At 36.6% G+C, this 18122-nt stretch overlaps 1 protein-coding gene across 1 annotated transcript in view; it reads right to left on the bottom strand.

Moving 5' to 3' along the window:
* DNAH12 (dynein axonemal heavy chain 12) overlaps window positions 1-18122 on the bottom strand; it is a 255190-nt gene that overhangs the window by 94965 nt on the left and 142103 nt on the right. The window contains exons 40-45 of the mRNA XM_031663269.1: window positions 14411-14549; window positions 12751-12917; window positions 7292-7547; window positions 4508-4807; window positions 3809-3987; window positions 2155-2347 (exon numbers count right to left, since the gene is read on the bottom strand). Of these exons, the coding sequence (XP_031519129.1) occupies window positions 2155-2347; window positions 3809-3987; window positions 4508-4807; window positions 7292-7547; window positions 12751-12917; window positions 14411-14549 (1234 nt within the window). The remainder of the gene's footprint in view (window positions 1-2154; window positions 2348-3808; window positions 3988-4507; window positions 4808-7291; window positions 7548-12750; window positions 12918-14410; window positions 14550-18122) is intronic.

Raw genomic sequence — 18122 nt, 5'->3', positions numbered from 1 at the left:
GGACACCAGGTTGGAGGCCACTGAAACAGGGTGAGTTCCCTGGTGGGTTAGAGCAGCAGAAGCTGCAGTTCTACAGGCAGGCACCAGGGAGAGCAAGAGATCAAGGGCAGAGGAATACAACGGAATCAGCAACTGAAAGCCCCTGAGAAGAAACAGCAAATTAAGACAGTCAAAAGCACTCATACACGCAACAATAAAAGCACACGTACAACCTCAAAGAAGACACATTCAGAAAAGGTCTGAAAGGTCCCAGAACCTCTAGCTAGGTTGATTGGTGAAGGTCTTCCCTGAATGAGGCCAGTCATAATGATTGGGAGGGGTGGCTTTATTTCAAATGGTCAACTCTCAAAAAGATCACAAGGGATGCAAAGAAATAAGGAAATGTGGCCCAATCAAAGAAACAAAATAAAGTTCCAGAAACCAACCATAAGGAAATGCAGATCCATGAACTGACTAGCAAAACATTTAAAATAACTACCTTAAAGTTTCTCAGTGAGCTGAAAGGAACCCAGAGCTAAATCAGGAAAACAATGCATGAACAAAATGAGAATTAACAAAGATATAGAAACCATAAAATATAAATAGAAATTCTAGACCCGAAACATAAAACTGAACTAAAAAGTTATCTAGAGGGGTTCAATATTAGACTTGATCAGGCAGAATCAAGAGTCAACCAACTTGAAAACAAGTAATTGGAAATCACCAGGTTAATGGAGCAAAAACTAAACAAAGACAATAAAGGAAGGTGGAGAAAGCCTAAGGGATTTATGGTACACCATCAAGTGGACCAATATATGCATTATGGAAATCCCAGAATGAGAGACAGAGGAAGAGAGGACAGAGAGCTTTTTCAAGAAATAATGGCTGAAAATTTCTCAAATCTGAGGAAAGAAGTGGATATAAAAATTCCATTTTATGGAAGATCAATGAATTCCAACTAGGATGAAGTTAAAGAAATCCACACTAAAAAACAATATAATCAAACTGCCAAAAGTCAAATACAAAGAGAAAATATTGAAAGCAGCCAGAGAAAAGCAACTTGTCATCTACAAGGGAACTACCTTAAGATTATCAGTGAATTTCTCAGCAGAAAATGTACAGACCAGAAGGAAGTAGGGTGACATATTCTAATTGCAGAAAGATAAAAACCTGTCAACCAAGAACACTGTATCTGGTAGAGCTGCCCTACAAAAATGAAGGTGAAATTAAAACTTTTCCAGATGAACAAACACCGAGGGAGTCCTTACCACTAGATCTGCCCTACAAGATACGCTAAAGGGAGTCCTTTAAGCTAAAGTTGAAACAAAAGAACCTAGATTACTACTAAGACAACGTTAATGCCATCATCATCATCATCAGGTTCATGTTTAAATCTGCTAGAAACCGTATCTGAAATAAGTCCTCTCTGAACTGGAATAAATATATAGTCAGTGGCATAAGCCAGGCACAGAAAGATAAACATCACATGTGCTCACTTATATGTAGGAGCCAAAAATTTGACCTCATGAAGGTAGAGAGTAGAAAGACAGTTATCAGAGGCCAGAAAGGAGATGCAGGCAGGGGAGGATAAAGAGAAGCAGGTCAATGGGTATGAACATACAGTTAGAAGAAGTTGTAGTGTTCAATAGTACAATAGCGCAACTATATTTAACAATGTATTGCGTATTTCAAGATAGAAGATATGCAATGTTACCAATACAAAAAGATCGATGTTCTACATGATAGATATCCTAAATGTGCTGACTCCATAGTTATTCATTTTATGCATGTATCAAAATATTACATGTACCTCATAAATATGTACAAATATTATACAACAATTTTTTTAAAGCAGCAGCCATGGTAATAGTGTAGTGGATAAGACTTGAGTTAGAAAGTCTTGCTCTGTTGTGCATCACATGTCACTCAGCTTCGGTAAAACACAGAGACAGCCCACCTGCTGCATTGCATTGCTGTACCTATAGAATGAGATCATCTAGGTAAAAGCTAGGTAAAGCACTCAGGACAGAACTCAGCACACACAGTAGATGCTCTATGGACAGTATCATCATCATCACTGGAGTTCAGTACACAGCTACACAGGCTGGTTCTCTCTTTACAAGTAAAAGAATGTACTGTTTTCATTTTAGATACTAGGCTTCTTCATAATCTTACCTTCATATCCTCTCTCCATTCATTCATACCATAGCTCTTAGAAATTTCTGGTTGGAAAATATGCATTTTTGCCATGGATGTAGCCAGACGAGTTAAAGATTGACGACCACTTCCTCCAAGTCCGACAAGCAAAGCATTTCCACCAGACTGCTTTAGAACTCGACATATTCTTGATAAATGTTCCAAAACATACCTACCACAAAATAAAAATTTTATTAATGCATTACAATAAAAATGTAAATGTATATTTACATGTAACTACTGTTTTACTTTCCTAGAAGAACATGACTTTGCTGTCCCATATGTTACTATCCCAGTTTTAAAGAATTTACTATCAAAAACTGTGATTTTTTCAAAAGCAGTCACAACTGGATCATTCGATGTAGGGGAAAACTAATTAAAAGTTCAAATTCAGGAAACTTGATATACAAGTTATACAAATAAAATGAAATATTAACTAATACTGGCAGTATCTTATCACTTTTATTAAATATGTTTCTTCAGTGTCTTAAGATTTCTGTGTGAGAAAAGATCGTTACCTATAAAACAACAAATTCAGAAAAGGCGCTTAGCTTCACTGGTAATTAGATTAATTAAAATCAAAATGATAATGAGATACCATTTCACTCTCCTTAGACTAGAAAAACTTACAATATCTGTCAATCCTAAGCATCAGCAAAGGTAAAGAACAATGGAAGCTCTCAAAAATAATAATCATTTTTAAAGATGTTTTGGCAAAATTTAGTAAAGTTGAAGATGCTTATATACTATGACATGATAATCCCACTTATAGGAAAATAGCCTAGAGAAATTCTCACACATGTACCCAAGGAGACACGCATGAGAATTTTCAAAGCCTTTCTTATAATAGCAAAAACTAGAAGTCACCTAAAATTTGTCTCAGAAGAATGACTACACTGTGGTACAATTATATAATAGAATGCAATATAGTGGTAAATATTCATTTTTCTTTGACTCTTACAATATGGAATAAACCAACTAGTAGCAGAAGATTATGTCTAGTATTATACCATTTATATGCAGTTTTAAAATATGCAAAATAAGACTGCGTATATATTTAGGAATACACACATGTATAGTAAAAGTTCTAAGAAACACAAGTTTCAGCCAGGCGCAGTGGTTCATGTCTGTAATCCCAGCACTTTGGGAGGCCAAGGCGGGCAGATCACTTGAGGTCAGGAGTTCGAGACCACCCTGGCCAGCATGGTGAACCCCATATCTACTAAAAATACAAAAAAAATTAGCTGGGCGTGGTGTTGCATGCCTGTAGTTCCAGCTACCTGGGAGGCTGAGGTAGGAGAATTGCTTGAACCCAGGAGGCAGAGGTTGCAGTGAGCTGAGATTGTGCTATTGCACTCCAGCCTGGATGACAGAGCAAGACTCAGTCTCCCCAAAAAAAAAAAAAAAAAAAAAAGTTTCTTTTCACTGCTACTCTTAGGACACAGGATGCAGTGAGAGAGTGTGACTATAACAGGGAACTTCAAATAAATTACTAATATTTTATGTCTTATGCTGGATAATGGGGACAAAGTTATTCACCGTATTTTTCTTTACACCTTTTGGTACATTTTAAACATTTCATAATAACGTTTTACAGGTAGCAATTTCAAGCATCAACATCATATATAGGTACCTAAAAATGACAAGATTCATTCTTGTTTTGTGTGTTTGATTATACTCATCTAAGCACTGGTCCACAACATCACTAAAATGAAGAATATTTGGAATTTCAATATAAACTCTATCATCTCCTTCAAGGTCAGGATTCATATAGTCACCAAACATGAGATTTCTTAAGTCTTCTTCAGTTACCTATGGAAAGGAAATCAACAAATTATAAAACTTAAAACATTTAAAAAATAAATTTAAGAAATGTTGTATAAAATTTTTGTTTCATCCATGTTATAAAGTAATTTTTTTAAACATTAGGGTAGTAAATAATATACTTACAAAATTAGTACCTGAGATTACATCCTTAGGATATAAAAAGAAAAGTAAGATCTTCTATCATATACGTTTTATTGTTGTTAGGCTACAGAAGTCATTCTGGGTGACTCCCATTTATTGAGTAGGTTACTAAGTGATGGTCATCATGTTAAGCACGTTATATCTATTATATCATTTATTCCCTACCACATAAGGTGTTATTCTTTAAATAACTTCTATGTTGCATACTTTCCTATGAAGATAAATCTTCTCAAAACAAACACCTATTTACAAGGAATGCTAAAAAAAAGTTCATTAAGAAATGATTTTTTAAAATATAACTTAATTGTAACAATTTATATATTGTACTGCTTTAACTCAATATGTTCTTAATCACTATACTCACAGGTGCATTTTGTTTCCTCAAATGTGAAAAGATACTGTCAAATGATTCTTTAAAATGGTCCTTTATAACAGTTTTAGTTAACTGGAACAGCCATCTTCGATCATCATCATTAATGAGGCGATCGTAAAACACTCGGAGAACCTCATGCACAAACAGACGGATCATAGTGTGTTTGCTCGCCACAGCATCTCTTTCAATGAGTAAACAGCCCCGGATGACACGTGAAAAATCACGCAAGTTGAAAGTATAATGGGATTTTGTGGGAGTGGGTAAAAGATTTTCCACAGATTGTTTATATATCTGAATATGAAAAAAGCAACAAAGTAAAAATAAAATGCTTATAATCAGCAAAGTCATGTAACCAATGGAATGTTACACAAAATATTTTATTTACTCTATCAGATTATAAGGGCTTGGACTGAGCACGGTGGTTCACATCTCTAATCTCAGCACTTTGAGAGGCTGAGCTCGGCAGATCACCTAAGGGCAGGAATTCGAGACCAGCCTGGCCAACATGGCAAAACCCCGTCTCTACTAAAAATACAAAAATTAGCCAGGTGTCGTGGCGCATGCCTATAATCCCAGCTACTCAGGAGGCTGAGGCAGGAGAATGGCTTGAACCCAGGAGGTGGAGGTGGATGTTGCAGAGAGCCGAGATCGCGCCATTGCACTCCAGCCTGGGCAACGAAGTGAGACTCTGTCTCAAAAAAAAAAAAAAAAAAGAAAAAAGAAAAAAGATCATCCTGGCTTGGAAAATTGCACAGTACTAAGCCTAGCATGGGATATATGTTTATTTTGGCTTATAGCACTCAACCAGGCATTATAAAGCTGAGGGAACTTAACATCTGATTCCATCCAAGCCCATCCAAGTAGAAACCTGTTTCTACTTTTATTTCCCAGTTATTATGGTTATGCCATTTAAAGGTGAATAATCTGAGGTTAAATAGTGAAAAACAAAATCTTTTATAGAAAGTGAAATCAGATAACTCATGCTGAATCATTCCAAAGAAGATGATGAAATAATTTTCTTGTTACTACAATCAACTTCAAAACAAATCAACTTGTTCTCTCTCTTCCCTTCTATCTCTTATTCCCTCACTGCCTTCTTCCTTATATCTAAATTGGCTATAAGGAAATGAAGTATATTTTTACTATGTACTGAATTCACCAAATGAAGTTTAATGTTCTCTTTTTTTTTTTTTTTTTTTTGAGACGGAGTCTCGCTCTGTAGCCCAGGCTAGAGTGCAGTGGCCGGATCTCAGCTCACTGCAAGCTCCGCCTCCCGGGTTCACGCCATTCTCCGGCCTCAGCCTCCCGAGTAGCTGGGACTACTTAAAGGCAGGTGAATTAAGCCTTTTATAATATAGTCAAAAAAGGAAAACTAAACAACTTTTTTTTTTTTTTTTTCAGATGGAGTCTTGTTCTGTCGCCAGGCTGGAGTGCGGTGGCACAATCTCGGCTCACTGCAACCTCCGCCTCCCGGGTTCAAGTGATTCTCCTGCCTCAGCCTCCCGAGTGCCTGGGACTACAGGTACGCACCACCACACCCAGCTAATTTTTGCATTTTTAGTAGAGATGGGGTTTCATCATGTTGGTCAGGATAGTCTCAATCTCTTGACTATCTTGATGATCCACCCACCTTGGCCTCCCAAAGTGCTAGGATTACAGGCATAAGTCACCACGCCTAGCCAACATTTTTTATTTGTATGTGTTCTGTGATTCATCTACCTACTCCAAGCTCCACACATGGTAGGTCTACAATGCTTCAAATACAGAAAAACAGAAAAAAGCCGGGGGTAGGGTGGTGGCAGGGATGCTTTCTGTATCCCCTTCTATCTGACCAACACCCCTGTATTTTCCAGGACATGACTGAAATATAAATATTATATTTATAAATAAAAGCACTTTTCTGTATCAGAATAAATGTACTATCTCTTCGCTCATAATTTCTTTACTTGAACAGCACACACTTTCCACTGAAACAAGAGGAGAATTTTAGAAGATAAGACTGATGTTCTTGGAAATGGATGGAAGGATTCTAGGGAGCTTTTTGCTTCCTGTTGCAGTGATCACAAAATGAAACTTGCTTTTTCAAGCTTCTAGAAAGTGTAGTTTGGTAAGATCATGACTGACATGCCTTTATATATATTGTTTCCCATTTACCATTAGAGATGAGGCTGGCTCTAGTCTCTGAACAGAGGCAAATAACACATCTGAAATAAGTTAAAAACTGTTCTTTGGCTATATGAGGAGTCTTGTTGTCTGTTTCTACCCTTGTATTTCTCTTTCATAATTATTTTTTCATTGCTACTTATAAATTATATGGTCTGACTAAAAGTAATGTATTCATAAGCTGCTTAAATTTCTTTAAGACAAGCATGAAAAATGAGAGGGAAGACAGAAGAAACTTGACAAATACCAGAGTAGGAACCTAACAGCAAAATACCTGTGATGTGGCAAATACTAGTTTTAGATGTTTTCCTTAAACAACCTTGTGAAATAGGTGTTTTATTCCATTTTAGTCATTAAATAAACAGCCTCTGGAATGTCAAATTACTTGCTCAAAGTCATATAGCTAGGAAATAGCAGTCAAGGCTCAACCCAAGTCAGATTCCCTCATTTCAAATCCTGTGATCTTCCTATTCTCTGGTCTTCTAAACAGTTTCTCTGACACCAAAGACCAAAGCAGATAGTTAAGTGGGAAACAATGATAAAAAAATAAAATAATGGACAAATGAGGGAAATATGCAATACTAAAAGATTTACATTGCATTATTGACTGACCTCCATAGTCCCATTGACTATCTGGTTCCCAATTACAAAGTACTCTGGAGGAAATTCACGAGTTCTCAGGTAGAATGCTACAATAGATGAGAAGATTCGGACCATAGTTTCATCACTAAAAGAATTAATACTGCAGACGTTGAAATGTCGAATACAACGGGGAGTAACTGGATTTCTTCCACCACCTGGAGGGCCCATTGCAGCAATCAGCTCTATGTCCACCAGCGTGATTTTACTTGTGTCCTTAAGGTCATACCTTAGAAAGCACACACACAAAAAACTTAGATTATCTGTTATAAAGACAGTAAGATGGAATGAAATATAGATCTCCCAAGAAATTTAATCAGACTTTAGCTTCTCTAAAAGGAATAACTTCAGATAACACTTTAAGTAGGAGAGAATTTTGTTTTAAAGCAGAATTTGGTTTCTCCCCTCAGTGACTGATTCTGTTACCCAGATTCTGGGTATCTAGAACGACTCTTCCTCTTACTTTTCCCTCTCTTTCCTCCTACTCTTCCTTACAGTTTGACTCTCCATTTCTCCTTTCTTATTCCAAATCTAGAAGCATGGATGAGTGATCAATCCTATTTGTAGCCGTTCAAAGATAAGGTTACCATGTATCTCATTTTACCTAGGACAATTCTGGCTTGTGCTTATTGTACTGAAGTAATTGTTAATAACACTCCCCTTTTACTGTCAGAAAGGTCACAGTTTGAACACTAAGTTATGTAGTCAAACTGGTTATAGTGATGTCCTGATTTTCTTTTTCTCATCTCAAACTGTATCTTCAGAGTGGATAAGGATGTCTAAATAGGATCTATACATTTTGTTATAGAAAGGGACCCATTAGGGAAAAATGAAATTTCAAGGAAGTTTTAATCAGAAAGAAGTATGAAATGACACAATTTAGTTGGAACCACTCAGAGTAAAAGGTTGCTATTGTCAATAAGCCATCAAGTCTTTAATACTGAAGCTATTGCACACACACAGACATACACATACAGAGGCTGGGGGAGGAGTCTATCTAGCCAGTCCTTAGGCTAAAAGCATGCTAGAAAGCATGAAAATATGGTTTTTGGTAACAACCCTAATAATCATCAATAGAAGACCAGCTAAGTAAATTACAGCAACATCCACATAATATTAAAGCCAATAAAATGAATGAGTAGACAAATATGCACTGATATGGCTATTCAAGATAAATATATAAGTGCAAAATAATTTACAAAACATTACATGTAATATGAGCTTATTTTTAAACATAAAAATAGACTTATACAGAAAAAAATCACTGAGGAATAGTGATTATCTCCTGATAATCACTAACTCAGGAGAGTGACTATCTCCTGAGATAATTGCAGTTATTATCTCAACAATGGTTATCTCCTGAAAGCAGAATTCCTAGGGCCTATAGTAATAACAAAAATGCATCTGTAAAATATAACTTAGCTTTGAAATTCATCTACCCTTGTCTTGAGATAAAAATCATGGCATAATGAAGAATAGAAAAATACATTTAAGAGGAGGAAAGGAAGAATTATTAATCCTAATTAAAAGGTGCTATATCTTGCATGTGAGAAACTAACCATGTCACCATAAAGTGGTGTGGGGAGAATAGAAGGGTTATCCATGAGATTGCTGTCAAATACAAGCCATCTCCAAGATATGGTAGGTAGTTCCAAGTAGCCACAGAAAATATACAGTTAAAAACATGGTAGAAAAATAGGGTGCTGATTATGGTTACTTAGGCTGGACACTACCCACAAATTATTGACTTGGGGGAATGGTACTTGGAAGGATGTAACCTGTAAGTTATTTTCAATAATTGAAACTAAGTTGAAAAGTGCAGGCATACCGCATTTTATTTCACTTCACTTCATTAAGCTTTGCAGATACTGTGTTTTTTACAAACTGAAAAAGGTTTTTAGAAACCCTGTGTTGAACAGGTCTATAGGCACCATTTTTCCAACAGCATTTGCTTACTTCCAGTGTCTGTGTCACATTTCGGTAATTCTTGCAATATTTCAAACTTTTCCATTATTTTTATATCTGGTATGGTGATCTGTGATCAGTGATCTTTGATGTTACTATTGTCATTGTTTTGGAGCACCATGAATTGCACCTATATAAGAAGAAAAACTTAACTGATAAATATTGTGTGTGTTCTGACTGTTCCACTGGCTGGCTGTTCCCCATCTCTCTCTCTCTTCTCAGACCTTCCTATTCCTTGAGATACAACAATACGGAAGTTAGGCCAATTAATAATCCTCCAGGCCGGGCGTGGTGGCTCATACCTGTAATCCCAGTGCTTTAGGAGGCCAAGGTGGTGGATCACTTGACGTCAGGAGTTCGAAACCAGCCTTGCCAACATGGCAAAACCATCTCTACTAAAAATACAAAAATTAGCTGGGTGTAGTGGTGTGTACCTGTAATCCCAGCTACTTGGGAGGCTAGGGCATGAGAATCACTTGAACCTGGGAGGCGGAGGTTGTAGTGAGCCAAGATCATGCCACTACACTCCAGTCTGAGCGACAGAGCAAGACTTTGTCTCAAATAAAGGCAAAAAAAAAAAAAAAGCCAAAAATCTCTCAGTAAACTAGGAATAAAGGTAACTTCCTCAACTTGGTAAGGAATATCTATAAAAACTCTACAGTTAACACCATACTTAATGGTGAGAATCTCCAAGCTTTCCCACTAAGATCAGGAACAAGGTAAGAATGTTCCCTCTCACCACTTCTTTTCAACATCATAATAAGGGCTAGAAATAAGAAAAAAAAAAAAGGTATACAGACTGGGAAGAAAGAAATAAACTGTCCTTGTTTGCAGATAACATGATGATCTATAAAGAAAATCTGAAAGAACTACAAAAAACTCCTGGAACTAATAAGCGATTATACCAAGCTTGTAAAGAGTTACCATGTAAAAGTCAATCACCTTTTTATATACCAGCAATAAACAAGTGGAATTTGAAATTAAAAGTACAACACCTGGGCCAGGCACAGTGGCTTATGCCTGTAATCCCAGCATTTTGGGAGGCCAAGGAAGTTGGATCACTTGAGGTCAGGAGTTTGAGACCAGCCTAGCCAACATGGTGAAAACCTGTCTCTACTAAAAACACAAAAATTAGTTGCGCATGGTGGCACATGCCTGTAATCCCAGCTACTTGGGAGGCTGAGGCAGGAGAATCCCTTGAACCCAGAGGCAGAGGTTGTAGTGAGCCAAGATTATGCCACTGCACTCCAGCCTGGGTGACACAGTGAGACTCTGTCTCAAAAAAAAAAAAACAAGTACAACACAATTTACATTAGTACCCACCCCCAATGAAATACTTAGGGATATATCTAACAAAATATATAGAAGATCTACATGAGGAAAACTATAAAACCCTGATGAACTAAATCAAAATACTAAATAAAGAGAGGTATTCCATGTTCACGGATAGGAAAACAATATTATGAAGATCACAGACTTTCCAAACTTGACTTGTAGATTCAATGCAATCCCAGTTTAAATCCCAGCAAGTTATTTTTTGGATCTTGAGAAACTGATTCTAAAGTTGATATGGAGAGGCAAAAGGCCCAAATTAGTCAACACTATTGAAAGAGAAGAACAAAGTCAGAGGACTGACACTACCCAACTTTAAGGCTTACTATAAAACTACAGCAGTCAAGACAATGTGGTACTGACAGAACAGACAAATAGGTCAGTGGAACAGATTAGAGAGCCCAGAAATAGACCCAATAAATATAGTCAACTGATCTTTGACAAAGGAGCAAAGGCAATATTATGGAGCAAAGATACTCTTTTCAAGAAATGTTGCTGGGCACAGTGGCTCATACCTGTAATCCCACCTACCCAGGAGGCTAAGGCAGATGGATTGCTCGAAGCTAGAATTTTGAGAACAGCCTCAACAACATAGCAAGACCCCTGTCTTTTAGCAAAAGACAAATACTATTAAACAATTGGACACACACACGCAAAAAATTGACCTATATACAATTTTACCCACCCTTCACAACAATTAACTAAAAATGGATCACAGGCCTACATATTAAATGGAATACTATAAAACTCCTAGGAGATAGCAAAGGAGTAAACCTAGTTGAACTTGGGTATAGCAATGACTTTTTCAGACACACCACCAACGGACTGGTTGGAAAAACTGGACTTCATTAAAATTAACAACTTCTGCTCTGCCAAAGACAAAGTCAAGAGAATGAGAAGACAGGCCTGACTTGGAGAAAATAATGGCAAATGACACATCTGATAAAGGACTATTATCCAAAATATACAAAGAACTCTTAAAACTAAATGATAATAAAACAAACAACCCAATTTAAAAATGGTCAAAGACCCTAACAGACACCTCACCAAGTGAGATACACAGAGGGCAAATAAACATATTAAAAGATGCTTCTTACCATATGTCAGGGAAATGCAAATTACAACAATGAAATACCACCACACACTCATTAGAATGGCCAAAATCTAGAACACTGACAATACCAAATGCCAGAGAAGACGTGGAACAACACTAACTCCCATTGATTCCTGATGGGAATGCAAATGGTATGGTTATTTTGGAAGATAGTTTGGTGGTTTGTTACAAAACTAAACATATTCTTACCACATTGTTCAGCAATTGTGTTCCTTGGTATTTACTCAAAGAAGTTGACAACTTATCTCCATGTAAAACCTGTGCACAAATGTTTATAGCAACTTTATTCATAATTGTTGAAAACTTGGAAGCAACCAAGATGTCCTTCAGTAGGTTAATGGATTAATTGTGGTATAACCAGACAATTGAATGTTACTCAGTGCTAAAAAGAAATGAGCTATCAAGCCATAAGAAGATATGAAGGAAACTCAAATGCATATTACTAAATGAAAGAAGCTAATCTGAAAAGGCTATATACTGTATTATTCCAACTATATGACATTCGGAAAATGACTAAACTATAGAGAGAGTAAGATCAATGGATCTCTTACAAAGGGGCTGAAGTTGGGGGACGAATGAAAAGAGAACACAGAGGATCTTTACAGCAGTGAAAATACTCTCTATGATATTATAATGATGGATACATATCATATACATTTCTCCAAACCCATAGCATGTACAACACATAAAGCAAACCCTAAAGTAAACTATGAACTTTGGGTGATTGTGATAAAGCAATGTAGGCTTATCAATTGTAACAAATGTGCCAATTTGGTGGGGATGTTGAGATTGAGGAGACTATGCATGTGTTGGGGGCAGGGAAGTATACAGGAAATATCTGTACCTTCCTCTCAATTTAAAACAGTCTTTTCGAAAGATATTAGAAAGCCTTCATGTACAGGAAAATCTGAGCAATCATTCTTTTCCTTAAATATCTCAAAAAATATATTATTTTACTTTAAAAACCTAAAATAAAAACCGAGATATAACTTCAGCATAACTTATCGAATTAAATAGTTACCAATGTCCACAGTCAAAAAATTGTCGTAATAATTCAATAGGAGGTTGAGCTCCATACTTCTCCAATGCAGGCATATTCATATCATCTATAAAAATTATACACTTCTTTCCCATAGGTGGTCCAAAGACTCCTTTGCGTCTTTTATCCAATCTAGCCATGATAATGTTCTAAAATATAAAGGAAGAGTGGTATATTTACCTATAACTGAACTAGGAATTTATTTTCATACTTATATTAAATCAGTATCAACAAGTATAACAACCCATTTTGCCAGAATCCCTGGGATTTTTACCAGTAACAATGACTATTTGCTTAATTTATCAATGATTAACTTAACATAAAATACCATATTTAACATCAGAAAAAAAAAAGTTTAAGTTTCTGTAGGGAAATCATACCAAGCAGCATTATATGTGTGTTTATTTTTATTTATTCATATTTAGGGTGATACTAAACTTCACAATCAACATCAAACATTTATTGAAATCCTATGCACTCACAATTGTTACACACATGTATTTATGTATTATATTTGTGTAGTATATGCATGTTTCTACAATATTTCTACAAATGTCACAAAAAGTTCTACAATATTTTCCTCATTGGACAACCAACATATTTTTATTTTTTTCTTCACTGAATAATTTTTCTTTCCAACTTTTATTTTAGGTTCAGGGAGTACACATGCAGGTTATATGGGTAATTGTGTGTTGCGAGGGTTTGGTGTACAGATTATTTCATCACTCAGGTAATAAGCATAGTACCCAATAGGCAGTTTTTCAATCCTCACCCTCTTGCCTGGCTCCACTCTCAAGTAGGCCCCGATTTCTGTTGTTTCCTTCTTTGTGTCCATCTGTACTCAAGAATGTATCTATTAATTTTAACTTACTTAATATTTAAATGCATTAATCTTTACATTTGGCAGCTTTTTATAGCTAAAATAAATGTGGATGCTTTCTTATAGTTGTAATACTTTTGGAACTCACTTGTCCATTGGAAAAATAAACTGAAATTATTTTCATTCAAATAAAGCTCCACAGTAAAAATGTTCTAAATTTGTAAGATTTTGAAGCTCAGTGAAGTATATAGACTTAAAACAACAGAAATGAGGCCAGGAGAGAATGGATAGGCCTAAATTTAGGAATGGATGATGAAAATGGCAATTAGAAAAGGTTTCATGAAGTAGTTTCACTTTGACACATTTGAGGGCAAAGGGTGGGATGCACTCACGTTGTTCCTGTCACAGGCCCATGGTTTGAAAGGTCCAGAGAGCAGCAAATGCCCCTAAGGACCATCCAGGAGGGTCTTGCGAGAACAATTCAAAGTTCTCTCATTTCTCCCTGGATCTCCCCACCCCCGCCCCGCCCTGTGTGTGTGTGTGTCTTTTATACTCCCTTCACCAGTTAAGAAATCAATTGTTGCTTCTTCTCAGACTTAAAGAAAAAAAAAAAAAAAACAGGTAATAAAGCTCAATAACCCACTATTAATGTTCTCTGAAACTTTTCTCATTAATTTCAAAAACTTGTAATTCCCCAAACATTTGAAAGTTTTATTTAAATTCATAGATTTACACGGTTGCTTATTTAATGTACAATGTTAAACACTGAGCAAATAAGACAAAATATTAATGACAGACCCATGTTTCTGTCTTTAAACTAACCTGAACCTGATTGGCACTGGTCCGTGCAGATAAGTTAACATAAAAAGGAAAGTATTTGTCCTTTTCCAAGTGATTCATTAACTTATCCTTCACATACACAGATTTTCCTGTACCCGTTGGACCCACAAAAAGGAGTGGCCTTAATGAAAACAATGAATATATTATTCAAAACGGAAAAAAGTCAGAATACATTTCTACTAAAGGAGGTGGTAGTTAAAAGCTTACATAAGAATCAAATCATCTTCATTAAAAACTCATTTTTTACCTATAGTTATTATTTCATGAAAGACAGATAAAAGTAATGATTGGCATACATTTTTACATAACGTTGCGGAGACTTTATTTTGTATCTTTTTATTTTTTATTCTTTTTTTTGAGACAGAATTGCACTTAGTTCCCCAGGCTGGAGTGCAGTGGCGTGATCTTGGCTCACTGCAACCTCCACCTCCCAAGTTCAAGCAATCCCCCTGCCTCAGCCTTCCAAGTAGCTGGGACTATAGGCGTGCACCACCACATCCAGCTAATTTTTGTATTTTTAGTAGAGACAGGTTTCACTGTGTTAGCCAGGCTGGTCTCAAACTCCTGACCTCAAGTAATCCACCTGCCTCGGCCTCCCAAAGTGCTGGGATTACAGGCATGAGCCACCATGCCTGATCTATTTTTAGTTTTTGAGATAAAGTCTCACTCTGTCACCTAGTCTGGAATAAAGTGGCACAATCATAGCTCACTGCAGCCTCAAACTTCTGGGCTCAAGTGATCCTCCTGCCTCAGCTTCCCAAGTAGCTAGGACTATAGGTGGCATGTCACCATACCAGGCTAATTTTTTTTTTTTTCAACTTTTAATGTTTTGAAGAGACAGGGCCTGGCTATGTTGCCCATGCTGGTCTCAAACTCTTGGCCTCAAGTGATCCTCTCATCCCAGTCTCCCAAAGCACTGGGATTACAGACAGGAGCCACTGGGCCTGGCCTTGCAGATACTTTAATAGTAATAAACTATTATTTGAATAGATGTAATGTCGCTTATACAAAACACTTACGAAACAAGTAATAACATGCTTAACTTTTCAGAGCAGACAGTCAAAATCTGTCTCTTCAGAAAAGAGCTGTATTTGTCCTTTTATGGTAAGACATGGGGGCAGCATGTGAATAACAAGGGGATGACAGTAAGACAGCTGTAGGCTGTTTCCCAGTGATCTCAATAGCCAAAGGTTTTGTGAGAGATGGAATGACAGTGAATTCTAAAGCTAACAGTTATGTATATGTATACTGTTAATAGCATTTTTAAATCAATTCAATTACTAACTGAAAATATTTGTCTAAAAGCAAACACTAAGGAATTCCCCATTCAGTGAGGCTTTAAGCAAGGTTTCCCATTGTTAAGTGATCACAACTAATTTTAAGGGGAAAAGTAGTCATATGAGTTTATGTTCACAAAACTCTGGACAATCCCAGTTTGAGAAATGCTGCATTAAAAATAAAATACTATCATTTTGAGTGATAACTTGTTAATACACAATACATAAAGACAAACACAGGCCGGGCACGGTGGCTCATGCCTGTAATCACAGCACTTCGGGAGGCCGAGGCAGGCAGATTACCTGAGGTAGGGAGTTAGAGACCAGCCTGACCAACAATGAAGAAATCCCATTTCTATTAAAAATACAAAATCAACCAGGCATGGTGGCAAACGCCTGTAATCCCAGCTACTTGGGAGGCTGAGGCAGGAGAATCACTTGAACCCAGGAGGCAGAGGTTACGGTGAGCTGAGATTGTGCCATTGCACTCCAGCCTGGGCAACAAGGGTGAAACTCTGTCCGACAAAAAAAAAAAAAAAAGACAAACAGAAAGGCACTGAAACTGAGTAGTAGCCATATTCAGTTCTAAGGGGTCATCTAACTGAGCCAAACTATGCTAGTATTAATTTTGAAAATTGTTACTGAAATATGAACACAAAATTAAAGTTCTTTTAGAACTAGAGTGACCCCTGAGAATTCATCTACATGTTCCAGTCTAACACTAGCTCTATGAAAATCTATTTATTAAAATAATACTAATAAATTTCTGTTCCTTACTTGGGATCCATGAACCAACTAAAAACATTCATAGAATTCAGAGAATCTGTGAACTTGAATGACAAAAAGTTTATACCTTTACTTTTGCTATCTTGTAACTAAAATGTAGCAATTGTATGAGTAGTACCTGTGTCTTTGTCACCAGTAGAAATCATAGCTATTATCCTACACATTACAATTGTTACAGTATCTCAAAAATATCACTCATGCCCATTCCTTCTTCAAAGGTATTATAGTCATCAGATCCACTGACAGATCTTGTTATTTAATGTGTTAATAAACATATATATTTACTATTACAGCCCAAATATGTTCAATATTTTAATAAATGTATTTCAATATAAAAAGAAAAAAACAGGCTGGGCACGGTGGCTCAAGCCTGTAATCCCAACACTTTGGGAGGCCAAGGTGGGTGGATCACTTGAGGCCAGGAGTTCAAGACCAGCCTGGCCAACATGGTGAACCCCTGACTCTACTAAAAATACAAAAAATTAGCTGGGTGTGGTGGCAGGTGCCTGTAATCCCAGCTACTCCGGAAGCTGAGGTAGGAGAAGTACTTGAACCCAGGAGGCAGAGGTTGCAGTGAGCAGAGATCGCGCCACTGCATTCCAGCCTGGGAGACAGAGTGCAAGTGACTCTGTCTCAAATAAATAAGTAAATAAATAAATAAATGTATATATATGGTTTATTTTATAATTCTATTTGTACTTATTTATTTAAAAGTATTATTCTGACAAATGGTTCTTGGCACAAAAGAACTGTATTGCCAGGCACAGTGGCTGACGCCTGTAATCCTAGCACTTTGAGAGGCTGAAGCGTGTGGTTTGCTTGACCTCAGGTGTTCAAGATGAGTCTGGGCAACCTGTCTCTACCCAAAAAAAAAAAAAAAAGGCCAGGCATAGTGGTGCACGCTTGTAGTCCCAGCTACTTGAGAGGCTGAGGTGGGAGGATCGCTAGAGCTTGGGAAGTCAAGACTGCAGTGAGCCGCGATTGCACCTCTGTACTCCAGACTGGGTGACAGAGTGAGACCCTGTCTAAAAAAAAAAAAAAAAAGAACTGCTATACTAGAAATGTCACAGAATTGGCAACCGTCTTCCTTGCTTAGCTTCTAAATGCAAAAATGCAACTACAGACACAAAATAGGAGTAAACTAATTTTCCCTCATAAGCTATTTTTCCTTTTTTTTTTTTAAACAAGGTAAAATTGGTCACAGAATGCATTCAGAAACAGGTTCTTTATCAAAAAATGACATTTATGATTATATAAATTTGTCTAGTTTAAATAGTATGAATTATAAATTACGCCTAGTGTTTTAAAAGAAAAGTAACTATTAAATGTTATTAAGAAAGTTGGTATGGATATGCAAACAGTACATATCTAGGCTTTTGATCAGTTTCATGTGTCTTTATTTTTGATGGACTCTTCTGAGTTTTTAATATTCATCTTAAGTTATAGAATCCAGAACTAGCATAGGACATACATGAAAATGCTAAATGTAATAGGAGAATGTGGATCATAGTTACTTTGATGTCTCAGGAGTACACTGAATCTTTAAGTAGACTGCATACCTTTTTAACAGTAACACTACAGCAGACTTTCAGTGTGCTGTTACAAATAAAAAATGTAAGGTGACTTATGAG

Source organism: Papio anubis, chromosome 2 (assembly GCF_008728515.1).
Source record: "Papio anubis isolate 15944 chromosome 2, Panubis1.0, whole genome shotgun sequence".
Classification (NCBI taxonomy): domain Eukaryota; kingdom Metazoa; phylum Chordata; class Mammalia; order Primates; family Cercopithecidae; genus Papio; species Papio anubis.
The sequence above is the reverse complement of the archived record's forward strand: the minus strand, read 5'-3'. Positions and strand labels throughout refer to the sequence as shown.